This window comes from Vigna umbellata, chromosome 4, assembly GCF_029865625.1.
Source record: "Vigna umbellata cultivar VRB3 chromosome 4, Vumbellata_1.0, whole genome shotgun sequence".
Taxonomy (NCBI): domain Eukaryota; kingdom Viridiplantae; phylum Streptophyta; class Magnoliopsida; order Fabales; family Fabaceae; genus Vigna; species Vigna umbellata.
In genome coordinates, this window is record NC_142168.1 from 4918802 (window position 1) to 4936514 (window position 17713).

General features: G+C 30.8%; 1 protein-coding gene and 1 long non-coding RNA gene across 9 annotated transcripts; both read left to right on the forward strand.

Annotated features, from left to right (window-relative positions):
• Positions 1-289: 289 nt before the first annotated feature.
• Positions 290-12097, forward strand: LOC124839773 (cuscuta receptor 1-like). Of its 8 annotated transcripts, none has more exons than XM_088112074.1 (13): positions 292-737; positions 848-991; positions 1181-1341; positions 1424-1559; positions 1649-1732; positions 1862-2017; positions 3937-4092; positions 4214-4369; positions 6768-6923; positions 9018-9092; positions 9328-9480; positions 9568-9717; positions 9854-12097. In XM_088112074.1, exons 1-13 carry the CDS (start codon positions 386-388, stop codon positions 12019-12021), a joined length of 4047 nt encoding a protein of 1348 aa, XP_087968200.1. In that variant the 5' UTR covers positions 292-385; the 3' UTR covers positions 12022-12097. The 8 variants fall into 8 exon arrangements, with proteins under 8 accessions (XP_087968204.1, XP_087968206.1, XP_087968205.1 ...); XM_088112073.1 differs by having other exon boundaries at positions 293-737; positions 1181-1339; positions 1410-1559; XM_088112078.1 differs by lacking the exon at positions 3937-4092 and having other exon boundaries at positions 290-737; positions 1181-1339; positions 1410-1559.
• Positions 12098-13888: 1791 nt separating this feature from the next.
• Positions 13889-16539, forward strand: LOC148199077 (uncharacterized). The gene is made up of 3 exons (XR_015786284.1): positions 13889-14651; positions 16226-16348; positions 16455-16539. It is a non-coding gene; the product is annotated as an uncharacterized LOC148199077 (long non-coding RNA).
• Positions 16540-17713: the final 1174 nt, after the last annotated feature.

Sequence of the window (17713 nt, forward strand, 5' to 3'; positions counted from 1 at the left end):
GATGCTTTTATTTTAATAAATAAAAATTATTTTATAATTTAATAAATTGGAAAACTATAAAATTAAAAAGTATCAAAGTAAATCTGGTGGAATAAACAATCCTTAAAATTTTCTCGTTCAAATAAGCATTATAATTCATATATTAAAAAAACAGAATGAATGTATTTTCATTAGTTTTTTTTAAGCCGTCTCTTGTTTTTTTATTTTTATAAAAATGAATTAAATCGGTTTCGTGCTCTAAAAATTAAAAAGTCACTTAGCAAAACTTACACATGGACTTTCTAATTAAAATTGAAAGTATAGATGCATTGGAACATAAAGTATGTATAGGTGATGCTTTCCTATTTAAGAGACAGAGAAGTTGTTGATTCAATGAAGAAAAAAAATGAAGAGTGTGAGAGTGTGTTTCCTCATTTTCCTTTTATTGGAAACAATTTGCTGTGAAGGATGTTGGAAAGAAGAGAAACAAGCACTTTTGGGTCTACCTTTAGATGATACTTTCTCATGGAACTTCTTCCCAGATTCTTTCATCTCTTGGAACGTCGACACAGATTGCTGTGAATGGTATGGAGTGTTCTGCAACTCCTCCACAGGGAGAGTGGCCCAACTCCAGCTTGACTTTGTCTGGTGGAAGTCAACAGAACAATATATTAATTACTCGGATTTTTCTGTCTTCAAAGATTTGAAGAACCTCTCCTTGCCAGTTAACAATATAGTTGGTTGTGTTGGGGATGCAGGTATTCTTTCCTATAATTCTATTGCTCTTTTGCTTACTCAAAACTACAAATCTGTCTGTTATGTTTTATGGAATACTCATTATTTCAACTTTCTTTTGCATACTTTCCAGAGTTGCCAAATCTCGAACTCCTTGACATGTCTGTTAACAAGCTGGATACTGCTGCCAGTATTATATCTTGTTTGGATGGCCTTCCATCTCTTAAGTATCTTTATTTAGGATATAACAGGTTGAATACACCTTCATTAAACCACGGTGAGACTAGCTATTTTTTATTTATTTTAAGAAAATGACAACAATATTATTTTTTATTATCATGAAGATCTTCTAATTTTTTATACTATATATATACATATATATATATATATATATATATATATATATATATATTATTTTTTTCACATTTGTTGGGTTCTTTCACAACTTTTGGTGTGTTTATGTAAGTTTTTGAAAGTGTACCAAAGCTGCGTAGTAATCTGAAGGCCCTTGACATAAGTGAGAACCATTTGACTAATGACATCTTGCCATATCTGGAGGGATTCACATCTTTAAAGAAACTTTATTTGGGTAGAACTGAATTGGACTCGGATTTTCACTTTGAAGGTATTTTCCACTTCATTAATAAAGCTGAGCATTTTTACGTTTTAATTAACGAAGGATATATTCCTTACAGGTTTATGGTCAACATTGAGGAATCTTGAGGTCCTTGACTTGTCCCATAACAACTTCAACCAAACTGATATTGGCTATGCTCTTAGTGGACTCTCATCCCTCAACTCTTTATATTTAATACACAGTGGATTGAGTTGGAGATCAATTTATAGTACGTTCCCGTATACTTTCCATATTACAAATCTTCATCATTTCTTATTTTATGTTAGAAAGCATATCTAACAGCCTATAAATTGTTAGATATATCAAAATTGAGTTCTTTGGAGAACCTTTTCTTATATGGGAACGACTTGAAGGTGTCTGAAAGTATATTGTGGGGTTCAGGTTAGTTGTGATTAGTATTTGACAGCATTTTATATTTAAACAAGATATCACTCCCTTTCAACAAATGCATCCTTCTTATTATTAATCAGTGACTACTCATGAGTTGATGCTTTCAATTCTTTTTATCAGAGAATGAGACATTTAAATGGCCAACCAATTTACAACATCTAGACTTGAGTGAAAACAGTTTGAGTAACAGATTTCTTTTATCTCTGATGGGCCTTCCACATCTCCAGTTTCTTGATTTAAGCTACAATCAATTACAAGGAGTGCTAGATATAAGCGGTCAGTATTTTCATTCATTATTTTATTACAACATTAAAAAAAATATATAGTGATTACAGATAAGTTGATGCTTTCAGTTTTGTTTTATTCTGAGTGAATAGACTCATAACCACATGTTTCCATTTTGTTTTTATAAGAGAATGAGACAATTAAATGGCCAACCAATTTACAACATCTTGAACTCAATTCAAACCGTTTGAGCAACAAAATTCAAAACTTACTTTAAAATAAAATTAAATCTTTTAGATCAAGTTATGTTATATTTTCTATTATCTTTTAGAAGATCACTTTTGATTGGAAAAAAGATTAATAGTTGAAAGAAAAAAAGTTTAGAAATTAGATGAAGAAAAAAAAATTATAGAGAGATAGTAAAATTCGGAAATTTATATACTTAACATAATTAGAACTTTGATTTTTGTTATTTTTAAAACCATTTCTACTAAACATCTAAACAAATCTTAGAATCAATATATAAAGTAGTTGCTCTTTATTGAGTTTAACATTTATACAATGCTAACGTACGTAAGAAAATCTATTTAATCGATCAAGTGATATATCATGGTTTATTTTATTTTTAAGATAATCAATATTTCAAAAGTCCATAAATTACAACACAACTGTTTATATCATAAAACAAAGTATTACACTCTTATATAATCTATCGATTTATTTATTCATTATAAGAAAAGCTTATATTAGGATTGCGTTTCCACTTTATATGGACTATATTTTTATTATATTTGGATCATTCATCTTTTAAATTTTGAATTATGAGTGAAACTAAATTTCATTAAAATTATGTTTCGATTTTTTTAAAATATTTGTGTTATGTTTTAATTCGGTTTTGAATTATGTTTGATTCAATTTGATGAATTATGTTTTGAATAAATTTATTTTTTATTTGACTTATGTTTAAATTTAATCTAAATTATTATATATGACTAGATAGCATTGTATTAGATATTATATAGTGCAAAGAGATAAATAATATCGATGGTCTGAATAATTTTTTCGTATTAGTTAATTACTGACGAAATTGGTTTTGGAAGTATAATGCGAAATTTTACACATAGGTAATATTAGCAAATTAATATGTCCAGTGTTAATTTATATCCAATGATGACCGTCTCGGGCATAATGACCACAAACTTCTACCAGCAGCAACTAATTTACCTACATACGAGAGATTGTAAGTCTTACGTAATGTCTGAATTACTGACAAAAACACATAAAAGTTTATTCAACATCTATCTGTGTTAACGTTGAAAGTTATACTTCGATTAAATAAATTTGATTTATAATATATAATTTAATTTGCAAATCTTATTTTATAAGATTGAATCAACGTAACATAATTATGAGTTAAAATTTATCTTAATAAAATTTGATGTTTGCTAAATTAATTATTCTATCTATTATTAAACAATTAATTATCTAATTTCATATTTAATATGTATATACATTAGTTAAGGTGAATTAAATGTTTAATATCGATTAGAAATAAAATTAACGTATAAAATATAAATAAATATAAAAGTGTTAGTCTACTCTCATCTCTCAACTTTTCAACTTTTTATATTTAAGACAGTGGATTAAGTTGGAAATCAATTAATAGTAGGGCAGCATATACTTTCCATATTACAAAATCTTCATCGTTTGTTTTTCTTATTAGAAAGTATATCTAACAGCATATATAAATGGTTAGATATTTAAAAATTGAGTTATTTGGAGGTCCTTGAGTTAGGAAAGAACTACTTGAATGAGTTTGAAATTATATTGCGGTATTCAGGTTAGTTGTGATTAGTATTTGATATTCTTTTGAACAAGATATCACTTATTTTGAACATTAGCATATGCATCTCCTTATTATTAATTAGTGATTACTGATAAGTTGATGCTTTCAACTTTGTTTTTATCAGAGAATGAGACATTTAAATGGCCAACCAATTTACAATATCTACACTTGAGTTCAAACAGTTTGAGCAACGAATTTCTTTCATCTTTGAAGAACCTTCCACATCTCCAATATCTTGATTTAAACCACAATCAATTACAAGGAGCGCTAGATACAAGCGGTCAGTATTTTCATCCTTTACTTTATTACAACATTAAAAAAATGATTATATATGCTTTCAGTTTTGTTTTATTTTGAGTGAGTTGACTCATAACACATGCTTTCAATTTTGTTTTTATCAGAGAATGAGACATTTAAATGGCCAACCAATTTACAATATCTATACTTGAGTTCAAACCGTTTGAGCAACAAATCTCTTTCATCTCTGAATGACCTTCCACATCTTCAATATCTTGATTTAAGTCAAAATCAATTAGAAGGAGCACTAGATATAAGAGGTAGGTATTTTTTATCCATTATTTTAGGACATTCATTATTTATTCTAATGTTTTAGAATTAATATTTAATTACTCATTTACTTTGCATAATGGTACAACATTATAGATATATTAGGGTAAATTAATATAAACATCCATATCAATAGAAATATACTTTATATTCATGTAAACATATTCGTTTTACATCAATAACACTTCATCTCAACAATTACATTTTCATACTAAAGAAGCTGCAAAAAAAATTGCTATTGAATTACTTTCATCTAATATATCAGAATAACATTTTAGCCTTATAACTTTCTCAACTATTAAGAATAAAATATACTTATAATCCATTATCATTTCTATATAATCAATTATGTTTATTAATAATAAACATAAAGATCTACTCCTTATCCTCACTAGTGCATAAAGGACTTTAGACGTATGTTCTTTTGGCTTTTTGACGTCCGACCTGTACCCGATGTCTTTGTGGGTGACGTTAGTCAGACGTCGGGGTTATAACTCGAACGTCTATATAGACGTCCGATGTGTCAGGCCCAACATCTATATAGACGTCCGACGCGTCAGGCTCGACGTCTACGACGTCTGAGGTATACCATCAACGTCTACGTAGACGTCCGAGGTGTACCCACTGATGTCCATATGCCTGAAACGGGTTGTTTAGAGATTAGGGGTTGAACGTCGGTTTGTGCACTGTCAGACGTCTATAGACGTCTGTTAGTGCACTAACCGACGTCTACTAGGTGTTTTTTTTAAAAAAAATAATTTATTTTTGCAATAAAACCACACCTGAAAAGTAGAAAATTGTTCCAGAACAATATAGTATAATATATATATGCGTTTCATATAAAGAAAGTTCTACTTAATGTAAAAAATAATCCAATACCAAAACTATCAAGATATAAACTTAAACTAAAACTAAGCAATGTTCAACAACAAATAAAACTATTCCTAACTCCATCTTTGCAGAAGATAAGTTGTCAACTCCTGCCTTATCTGCCTAATTGTGTCCTCTGGTATAGGAGATGTACTCTTGAAGCGCTGCAAAATTGAAGAAAGATTCATTATGGTTTCATATATGTTTGAAGATGAATTTGATTTGTAATGTATTCAAGGTATGCATCATTACCTCATTGCAGTCATCTGTAATGACAGCTCGAATGATGGTCTTAATCTAACACATGACATAAAGGCCACATTCCCATGAATCTAGCTGTTGGTTACACTAAAATGATAAACTAAATAGTCAAGAATTTAGATCATTCAATAACATAGGAAATGAATTAGAACTATAAATGACTTACAACCTTTGGATACAAAATTTGAACTAGTTGAGCTCGAGATTTACCAGTAACTCTGTACAGATTGAAAACACAAAGTAAAATTAATATAACTATATTTATCATAAAAGTTTAAGGTGAATATCAAATTCAAAGTCATTTTTGGAGAAACACTTACCCTTGAACTCAAGTCATTTTTCATCTTCCTGTACAACGAACAAAACCATATAATTTTACATTGTTTGGGAATGATGACCATCAGCTGCTAGTGGGACCTATCACGAAGCACAAATAGTTATTTAACTAATTAAGAAAACTTTAATAATGAACTTTTACATATAACAATACCTACCCATCAATATATGGCACAAGGTATACGTCTCTTTTTGACTCATCCATCCATGTTTGCAAATAATGTTGTCTGTTTTCAAGTGTGTTACCAGAAGGTTGAATGGTCTGAGGTTCAACAAATCCGTACATGGAAGACAAACTTTGGTCTACAACGATTGTGTCCATGTACCTAACAACAAAGTTAAGTTGTTAGAAACTATAAGAATCTAAATAAAAGTAATATGGAAGACAAAATTAACTATCTTACATACACCACAGTTGAATGATGGAAATATTCAACATCCTGTCTCCCCCAATCACCTCCAATGCATCAGGCAATGTGATATATACTGGTACATGGGGGGAAGACCAAATACTCTCAAATTCCAGTATAGTTCTAATGGTGCTTTCTTCAACTTGGGTATTCTTGTCATTAGCTTTGATAGAGGATCATCCTCCGCTTCAGCCATGTCATCATCTTCATGTATGACTGTATCATGAATCGACTGCTTCTGAGGACGTGTGAACTAAAGATAAGAATTTCATCAAAGAGTTATCAACAAATATTTTTAAACTTCACATAGAAATACTAATAAAAAAGACATTATACCAAAATAACATTTTAGCCTTAACTTTCTCAACTATTAAGCATAAAATATACTTATAATCCATTATCATTTCTATATAATCAATATGTTTAGTAATATTAAACATAAAGATCTATGCATGCTCCTTATCCTTAGTGAATATTGATAAGTTGATGTTTTCAATTTTATTTTTATCAGAGAATGAGACATTTAAATGGCCAACCAATTTACAACATCTAGAACTGGGTGAAAACAGTTTGAGCAACGAATTTCTTTCATCTCTGAAGAACCTTCCACATCTTCAATATCTTGATTTAAGCTACAATCAATTAGAAGGAGCTGTAGATATAAGCGGTCAGTATTTTTATTTTCTATTTTATTAAAACATTAAAAAAATTCAGATATTATATTATAATATTTTAGAATTAATAAACATACATACACTTGATTACAAGTCATAATTAATTTCATGTTAAGATAATTAAGATTAAAAATATCCATAAACTACCGTATACATAATAGTTCACATTATAAAATATTGTAAAAAAGTACACTTTTATTTAAGTAGATGTGACTCCTTCCCAATATGCATGCTCCTTATTTTTATTTATTGTGATTACAGATAAGTTGACCCTTGTAGAGTAGATAAAATTTGTTTAATTATTGGTAAAAAAAATATGTATTTTTGTATTCTTTTCCTGTGTCACCGTTATCGAACTCATGTTGAACCACTCTTAAATATGGAATTTTATTCTCAATATTCTTCAACCTAAATAGTTATATATATATTTATTTATTTATTTATTTATTGATGGAGTTTAACACTGATGTGGTAACACTAACTAAAATCAAAATAAAATTCAATCTAAATATAATAATGTTAAATTCTAAATACAATATAATGATGTTAAATTCTAAATACAATATAATGATGTTAAATTCTAAATACAATTCAAAATCACAATACAGTTCAAATTATTTAAAGATATGATAACATTTAGGAATTTTGGTTTTTTAATATAATTTAATATTTAGAATTTATAATTAATTTTGTGAACCAAACCCAACTCATCACGGATTCAACATAGGTGAGTTGGGTTCTTAGTGGACCACATTCATTTTGAATCTGTGTCAAAATTTGTAACTTTTTTTAACTTAATTTGACTGAACCCATGATAAGTCAAATTGATTCATGAATTTTAATCTATTTTGACAATTTCGTTTGTTGGTAAATTGTCTCATTCTCCTTTTTCTTCCCGTAGTCAATATGTTTTCTGTTATTATAATCCGTAGATAACAATAATTTATATACAAATTTTATTTTGTGGATAATTTTTTATGAGAAATTTAACATTTTAAGTTACTCTTATTTTAACATTTATCCAATGTTAACGTACGTAAAAAAATCTATTTAATCAATCAATTAATAAATTATGGTTAATTTTATTTTTAAGATAATTAATATTTCAAAAGTTAAATTACAACACAACCGTTTGTATTATAAAAAAAGTATTACAGATATAAACTATCGATAGTTATATTCACTATAAGAAAAACATAGGATAACTTTCTTTGGATTATGTTTAGATTATATTTGGACTATTTATCTTTTAAGTTTTGGATTATGGGTGAAACTAAACTTCATTAAAATTATGTTTCAATTTTATTTAAATATTGGATTGTGTTATGTTTTAATTTGATTTGTATTAAATATCATTCAATTTGATGAATTATGTTTGAATAAATTTAATTTAAATTATTATATATGATTAAATAATATTGTATTAGGTATTATATAGAGCAAAGGGATAAATAATTTTGATTGTATGGATTATTTTTTTCGTACTAATAAATTACTTGACAAAATTGGTTTTGGAAGTAAATAATGTGTGTGAAAATTTACACATAGGTAATATTAGTAACTAATATATCCAATGTTAATTTATCCAATAATGACGACTTGCATGCCGTGAATATATAACGAAAGATTTCTAATAGCAACAATTTACCTACATAATGTGAGGCCCAATTACCCACTCATGACATCACAACACTCATAGATTCTCTGCATTTCTCATGAATGTTATCATCAATAACGTTTTTCAATGGTTATTTGTCTAGTCTTTGTTTCTTTATCAAATACTTAGTCAAAGTATTGCAACTCTTTTATGTATTATGCTTGCTAGAAAGATTTCTAACTATCATTTCTACCTCTCTTTTTTTTCTATGAAAGTGGTGTAAGTAAATATAGTAAAAGTTAAAATTTACATTAATATCTTTCATCATAGTCAACTTTTAGAGGTTAAACTTAGACTAACTTTTTGGAAAAATAATACTTTTAGTTATTTGAAAGTAAACTAGTTTTGTAATGCTTCTGGGCGAAGAAAAATATAACTCTTCACATTAATGTTTGTTGACTTTTATTAATTCTTTTTTTTTTTTTTGCAGGATTATCAACTTCATCCAATTTGACGAATCTTTATCTACGCCATAATAATATCCATAATTTTGTTAACCATCAAGGTATTAAAGAAAAAATGATTTAAAATGGTTTAATTTATTGTTTAGAGACAAAGAAAAGATATATTAGATAAATTTATAATACTAACACATTGTAGAATCCCATAATTTTCTCAACGTTGGTATATTTACTTTGCACAAAATATATTTGTCACCTTCCTAAATGCATATATTATCTATCTCATTTAGTCTAACGCTTATTTACATTTGTTTTTAATTTAATTGACATATCTTTCAGGCTTAAAAGGTCTCAGTGGATTGGATGTCCTTGATTTAGATTGGAATATGATAGATGGAAACAAACTAAGAGAGTCATTACGAGCTTTATCATTATCCATTAGAAAGCTTTCTATATCTTACAATAACTTCAAAGGAACAATTTTAGCTGAAGGTAGTAATATTAATGATTTTCACAAAGATAAATTAATTTCATAATTGTGTTACATTAAGATTTATATATATATTTTCTACTGCGCAGATTTTCATGATTTAAGTAACCTAGAACGTTTGACATTGGATGGAAATAATAACATGGAGAATGAAATTTTTGAAAGTATTGGAAACTTGACATCCTTGAAAGCTTTGTCTCTTTCATACTGTGATATGAATGACACGCTTCCTGAAGCTGGTAATTATATTATTATTTAACGTTATTCATGAAATAGATGTTATATACCATTTTTCTTAGTTTCATTGAAATCTTTATACCTTTGTGATTATAACCTTTGTTAGATGTTTTCTTGTTTCTTCAAATTTTCATTCAGATTGGTCTAGGATGAAGAAGTTAGAAGAATTATATCTAATAGGCAATGGATTTGAAGGATCTCTTCCCAATTCTTTTGTTAACATGACATCTCTTCAGATATTGAAACTTTCTCAAAATAACTTCATTGGAAGGTTTGATTCTAACATTGCAACACTTACATCACTTGAAGAATTTGGTTTTGAAGAAAACCAATTTGAAGTTTCTATTTCTTTTTCGTCATTTGCCAATCATTCAAACCTTAAAGTCATTCGGGGTAAAGGCAATAAAATCATAGTGGACTCACAGCATAATTTGCGCACTTGGATTCCAAAATTTCAATTAAGTGAACTTAGCTTGTCTTCAAAAATTGAGACTAGCTCTTTTCGGTTCCCAAGATTTCTTCTTTATCAAAAAGATTTAGTTACACTAGATTTTAGTAGTTTGAAGTTGGAAGGAAGGTTTCCTCATTGGTTGTTAGAAAACAACACAAAATTGACTCAAGTAACTTTCAGAAATTGTTCTATGACTGGTACTATGCAATTACCATTGCATCCCCTTCTTGAGTTGGAGAGCGTTGATGTGTCTAGCAATACCATAATTGGTGAAATTCCAAGTAAGAATATCAGTTCAATTTATCCAAATTTGAAAAATCTAAACATGTCTAGAAACCACATCCAAGGTTCAATTCCGCGTGAGTTTGGCCAAATGAAATATTTGTCTGAGTTGGATCTTTCAAACAACCAATTGTCTGGAGAAATATCAGATGATATATTCGAAGCTGCACAACAACTCGTTTTGTTGATACTTTCAAATAATACGCTCGAGGGGTCCATCTTTACAATACCCGCTAATTTAGGGTCTTTATCATTAAATGATAATAAATTTAGTGGTAAACTTCCAAGCAATATTTTTAACACATCCATCATTTTATTGGACGTAAGCAATAATCATTTGGTAGGAGACATTCCAAGCCTGTTGACAAATTTTTCAAGTTTATCGGAACTTCGTATGTCCAATAACCACTTTGAAGGGTCCATTCCATTAGAATTGACACAACTTAGAGATCTAAGATATTTAGATATCTCTCAAAATAATTTGACTGGTCTTGTACCATCATTTCTAAATTCTTCTGTGAAATTTATCCATTTGAGCAATAATCGTTTAACAGGATTGTCCAAAAATATGTTCAATGGAAACTCTCCTTTAGTGATGTTAGACCTTAGCTACAATGAAATATCTGGCAACATTCAAGATATGATGCAAGACCTTAGTTATACAAAGTTGAATTTTCTCCTTTTAAAAGGTAATCACATTAGTGGGGATATACCTAAGCAATTATGTCAGTTGATAAATTTAACCATGTTGGATCTTTCAGACAATAAATTGTTTGGAGAAATTCCCCATTGCTTGGGGACAATGCCTTTTGATAATAAGAACCTTGATCCATCATTGAATGCATCAAAGGGAAGCTTCGTTGTTGAAGAATATACTCAAGCACCATTACCATCAGAGCATAAGAAAGAGAAAGCAAGTTTCAGTACAAAGAGAAGTACCCTTACTTTCACCGGAAGCATTCTTGCTTACATGTCTGGAATTGATTTATCCCTAAATAAACTAAAAGGAAATATTCCACATGAGCTTGGAAACTTGACAAGAATTCGAGCATTGAACTTGTCTCATAATGATTTGACTGGACAAATTCCAAATTCTTTCTCAAATTTGAAGCAAACAGAGAGTTTAGATCTTTCTTTTAACAAGTTGAGTGGCCAAATTCCTCCTGAGCTCAATGTCCTAACCTCACTTGAAGTATTAAGTGTGGCACATAACAACTTATCAGGCCCAATACCTAAACAGACAAACCAATTTGCCACATTTGATGAAAGTAGCTACGAGGGTAACCCATTCCTTTGTGGACCTCCACTACTAAAGAGCTGCAATCCATCTTCTGCAATTTTTCCAAAGAACTTAAGTATTGATAAAGACAATAATAGTTTGGTGGACACGTATGTCTTTTGTGTGAGCTTTGTTGTATCATTCACATTAGCATTGTTAGCAACCATTGGAGCTTTATACATCAATCCTTACTGGAGGCAAGCATGGTTTTACAACATGGAATTGGTCAGTTTAAATTGTTATTACTTTATTGTGGACAATTTTTGTAGGTTTTGTAATGTGAGGAATATGTAGCATGAACCTTGTATTCCTAGGATATCTATTTCAGAGTTATTCAATAAAGTAAATCATGCAATTATTTCTAAGTTAAGATATGTATATAATAAATAAACTTTTATTCCATGTATTTCTAATTTAAATGAAACCTAACTCTAACCAACAAATTCATCACATTTTAACAACATATATGAACTAACTCAATTGAAAAAATGTAAGATATTAACTTCTTACATGGAGACATCTCGTATACAAAAAACACAATTTTGATATCCAATAACTTTAAGATGTGTTTTGGACTGCAAAACCAACGGCAAGTGCACCAATCATAGTATAGCAAATGATAAATATCGTTCTCTCCCAAAAGATTCATGCAACACATGACATCAAAGTGAACAAAAACACAATAAACTCTTTTTGGTATTTTTATCAAATAGTTTGTATGTAATAAATTTAACATAGAGTATCTACAATTTGTTAAAACTAGACTTCATCCACTTTATTCTCATGCATTAATAATGATCTCAATTCCATATTCAATCCAAAATCACAATTATACTTAAAGCCTATCCCTAGTGACTTTGCACCTATGATAAACTCATCAAGTTCCAATTCCTTGAATCCTCAATAAGCAACCATGAATTAAGTTCAAGAGTTTTAAGATTATTAATGTATCATGTTCTATCCCTCGATACAAGCTTCATTAGATATCCAATTTTAGTTCTAAGTTCATTTCATATTTCCCAATACATCAAGAACTACAATTCAAGCCATGGATAATCAAGCCACAAAAAGCATTAAGAACAAAAATCAAATACTAACTTTGAAATAGAAAAGCATATGTATTAACATCACAAAATACATAAGATTCAGTTTATTACATATAATCTCAACAAATAGGAAAAGTCCTTCATAGAGGAGAACTTAGGGTTTTACAAAATTGAAGAGATAAGGAAGAAATTGAAAATGTAGAGAGGTGCACAACGTTTCTCAAGGTTCTTTGCAGTTGTTCCATGCTCTAATTATGCTTCCCCTTCGCATTTTCACCTCCAATTCATGTCTGTTAAAAAAGAATGTCTTAGGTTCTCACACGAAGAGGGGGGTGAATTGGTGAAGCATAAAAATATAAGCTTTCAAAATCTTTTTCACAAAATAGGATGTCTTTACGCTTTTCTTAAATCGCAAGTAAAATGATATGTAATGCAGCAATTCACTTAATCGAATAAACAAACAGTTTAATCGACTATAATGAAAAAGTGTAGGATTAGAGAATTCAAACGCTGGTTTTTATACTGATTCGACCAAACCTACATCCAGTGTCCTTCCAACCACAAGAAGCAAATGTACTATAAAGATTAAAGTTTTTACACCAAGGTTTTTACAGCAACCTCACGTCAAAAATGTAAAACACCTCTCTAACCCTCTAATATAGGCAGTAAATAATACAAACATGCAGCAAGAACACCCTTTTCTGTTGCCAAACCCTTTGAGCCACCCTCAAAGTCAAGAACACAATTCTTCTTCCTGTAATCACAACAGGGAAATCAACCAATCTTCACAGATTGCAAATTCTTGATCGCGCAGAGTACACCTCTTTGTGCAGATTGATCAGACGTTCAAACCCAGTAAATCTTGCTTCTCAAAAAACATCTAAGCCTTGATCACTGATGAATCAATATTTTACTCACTGCACTTAGCTTATTGTACCGAATTTAATCAGGGAATTGTGCTAAAATGTCCGATATTATTCCATTTTTGCTAATTGTGCTTAATTTGATCAGAAATTCTTATTTTAATTAATATTGAATTATTTGAGCTAATTATTCGCATTAGTAATTGCAAGGAAAATTTTGGAAATAAATTTGGGACATTTGAAGGTTAATTGAAAAATGGCAATTGAGCCAATGCATCTTAGCCATTTTTATTTTCGCTGGCTGCCACGTGAATGTTGTGTCAAATTGTGTGTCTTCGTTTGAGTTCAATTCTTATCCGTTTTCCATGCAATTTTTTTTTCATAGTTTCGTCTGGATGTCTATTTTCATGTATAGTTTTTACTTTATTCAAATTCGTTCTGTACTGTTCCCAGTACTACGTGAATGTTATGTCAACTTGTGTGTCTTCGTTTCAGTTCAATTCTTATCCGTTTTCTATGCAATTTTTTTTCATAGTTTCGTCTGGATGTTTATTTTCATTTATAGTTTTTACTTTGTTCAAATTCATTATGTGTTGTTCCCAGTAAATGTTTTACTCCTCTGTGTCAGTCCAGCAAAGGGAGGAGGTGAGTCATTGTCTTGAGTGCTCCATTACCTTGAGTGCTCCATCCATCACCTTAAGTGCTCCATGCATTACCTTGAGGGCTCCAACCACCAAAGGGACATCATCATCATCATTTTGAGTGGAGAAAAATGCTACACACTAGGGAGAAGACTAAAGACAATGTCATGGCTATAAGAATGGAGAAGAAGTAAATTTTCAGGGTAGGTTTTGAAAGTTTGGGAGAGGCCGGAAGTGAGGGGCTGAAGGGAGAATAAGTCCAGCAGCAGCTGGACAGTAGAGAAGAAGAGCTGGAACGTGAGGAGGTGCTGGAACAGAGAAGGAATTACACAGTACACAGATGGAAGGCTACGGTTGAGCAGTGTGCACAATAGGTTCCAATTTTAATTTCTTTGTTGTAATAATTTCATGCACAATTTAAATTCAATGCAAAGTTTGGTTTCATTTTTTGTTTCTGAAATTTAAATTTTGTTTTACTGCTTTATTTTACTGCTGTAAATTAATTTCTGCTATAATTTAATTTTTGTATTCTATATTTCTGCAATTTAATTTCAGCTGTTGATTTTATTTTGATGTTCATTATTTCACTTTGAACCATTCATTGTAAGTTTGTTATTTGTATTTTACTGCTGTAATTTTGTGTGTTTTCATATTTGAATTTTCCTGTTTTCTGTTTTTACTTTTTTCTGTATTTACTGTTTTTTGTATTTTTGTTTTCTGTATTTTGCTTTTACTGTTTTACTGATTTTGAAATTATGTATTCACTGTTTTTACTGTTATTGTTTACTGCTGTAATTTCATATTTTTGTTTTTATTTTTTACTGTTTTTACTATTTTCTGTATTTTATATTTTTCTGTATTTTCATTTTTACTGTTCCAGATTTATTTTCACTGTTTCATATTACTGTTTTTTCGTTTTTACTGTTTTCTAAAATTTACTGTTTTTTGTTTTTACTATTTTTTGTATTTACTGTTTTCTGTATTTTATGTTTTTCTGTATTTTCATTTTTACTGTTTCAGATTTATTTTTACTGATTCATGTTACTGTATTTTTGCTTTTACTGTTTTCTAAAATTTACTGTTTTCTGTTTTTACTGTTCACTGTGTTTTCTGTTTACTGTATTTTCGTTTTCTGTATTATATTTTTCTGTTCTAGATTAAATTTTAATGTTTTATTTTACTGAAATTTTGTTTTTACTGTAGCAATTTAATTTTTACTGTTTCAATTTCGTTTTACTGTCTTCCACTTCCGCATTTCACCCTCACCTCCGCATTTCACCCTCACATAACCCTCTCCTCCACCTCCGCTTCTTCTCCTCCACCTCCGTATTTCACCATCACATAACCCTCTCCTCATCCAACATCGCCCCCTTCTTCTCCTCCTCCCCAAACCCTAACGACTCCCACCCTTCGCCGTCGCGTCACGTCCATGGCAATGGTGTCTCCTCCACCTCCGCCTCCTCCAGATCCCTCAAAACCCCCTCATTCCAGACCTCGGTGGAACATCGTCGTCGCCATCCTCGACGCTCTCAGCCTCAAGCCCGCCGCCTTCTTTATCGCGTGGTTCTCCGTTATCTTCGTCCAGCTCGTCTTCTTCTCTCCGCCTCCTCCTCCCTCCTTGCCGCCTTCAACTCCTCTGTCGTCATGGCTGCCATCGCCTATTTCCTTTGCGCCCACACCACCTTTCTCCTCAAGTGGTTCCTGCTCGAAAACCCTTCCATCATCATTGCCCTCGAGCGCCTGCTCTTCGCTTGCCTCCCTGTCTCCGTCGCGACGCCTCCTCCTGCTGGTCGACACCGGTAATGACCTTGTTTGGGTGAAATGCTCCACTGCCGAAACTGCTCCACCAAGCGACCCAGATCTACATTCCTTCCCCGACATAGAAGCTTTCTCTTTGTTATGGTTTAATTTTGGCTGCTCATTGTTCTGGTTTTTTCTTTGTCTATAGCAAAGATGGGAACTTTATGGTTTAATTTTACACATGGTGAAGTCCTTCAAGGTGTCACGGAGGCGCGTTGGCTTTGGTGGCAGAGGCTCTTGCGAGCATAGGCGCATCAGAATATGCTGCAAGGTGATGCAGTACCCCATTTCTCTTTGTGTTCTGATTTACTTTGATGTTGATATGAAAGCCCTTCGGCCGTTTGGTGTGTAATTTTGAGTCTTTGGTTCAATTTTAGGGGTTCGCTTGTGCCACAAGTTCCAATTAAATTTTCTCAGGAGAAATCGTTCATTGATGATGAAGGGTTTCTTATTTCTCTACCAGTGAAGATTCTTGATGATAAAGCACTTGCCTTCACTCTGTTATTTTGCTTTTCTTTTTTCTTGGTTATGCTTCTTATAGAAGATCACTCCTGTGATTGCTAGAACAAACACTGTTCCTCCTATGAAAACAACCACTCTCCGAAACAAGAGTTCGTAACAGAAAAATTATAAGCAAATGATGTTATATCTTGCAAAATTCTGTTGGATGTGATCAAAACTGTTAATATACCAGAAGAAAACTAATACACATAAGACCCCTTCTGCATAAGACCCCTCTGACACATGACTCTATTGCCTCGGTTGTATTTCGACCGAGATAAAAGTATATAATTTTTGACTCGGTTCAGACCCGAGGTAAAACGCAATAGATTTTTTAACTCGGCTGTATATGCACCGGTTACAAAACCGGTGCAGATGGATAAAAGTAACCGCGGTCTTTTCATTTTATTGTACTAGTGGAATCACAATGTTTTCTGAAAGATATGAAAGTGTTAATATAAAAAAGTCCTTACATAGTTCAAATCAACGTCAATTTATAGTATTACACACATCAGACACATTTCAATCGATTTAGCTATTAATCTAGTCGAGTACACTTTGTAGTTATAACATACTAACAACAATCACAACATTTAATTGAATGCACATTTAATACAATCGACTTGCAATAAATGCTTGGTCAACATATTTAAAAATATGATTGGTATGTCAGTTGTGACAAGCATTTAACAGTTTTCAAAAACTTCACAGACTTAATCGAATACAAGAAGCATACAGTTGATTAAGTAAAACACTTAGAACAATTTTTGAAAACTTTTCTCTTCAAAATATCTCACAGCATACTTGAAAAGAGTTTGTGCAAACCGACGAGTTTTAATCGATTCATCTCATAACGTAATCGACTTAAAATTGTTGTGTTGCCACACATTAAAGTTCAACCAAAGTGCTTGTGGTTTTTCATTTCCGAACACTTATGTTATGCATACACATAGAAAATCACATATAAAACACAATGGTATGCTTTACACAACACAATAATGTTCACACATATGCTTGTACAGATATAACACAATAAGCAAAAGCATATAACATGTATAACACTGTATACACATGTGTTATTATTAATTATGTGTTGTCATCATCAAAAACACAGTCATCACTAACATTGTGTAGG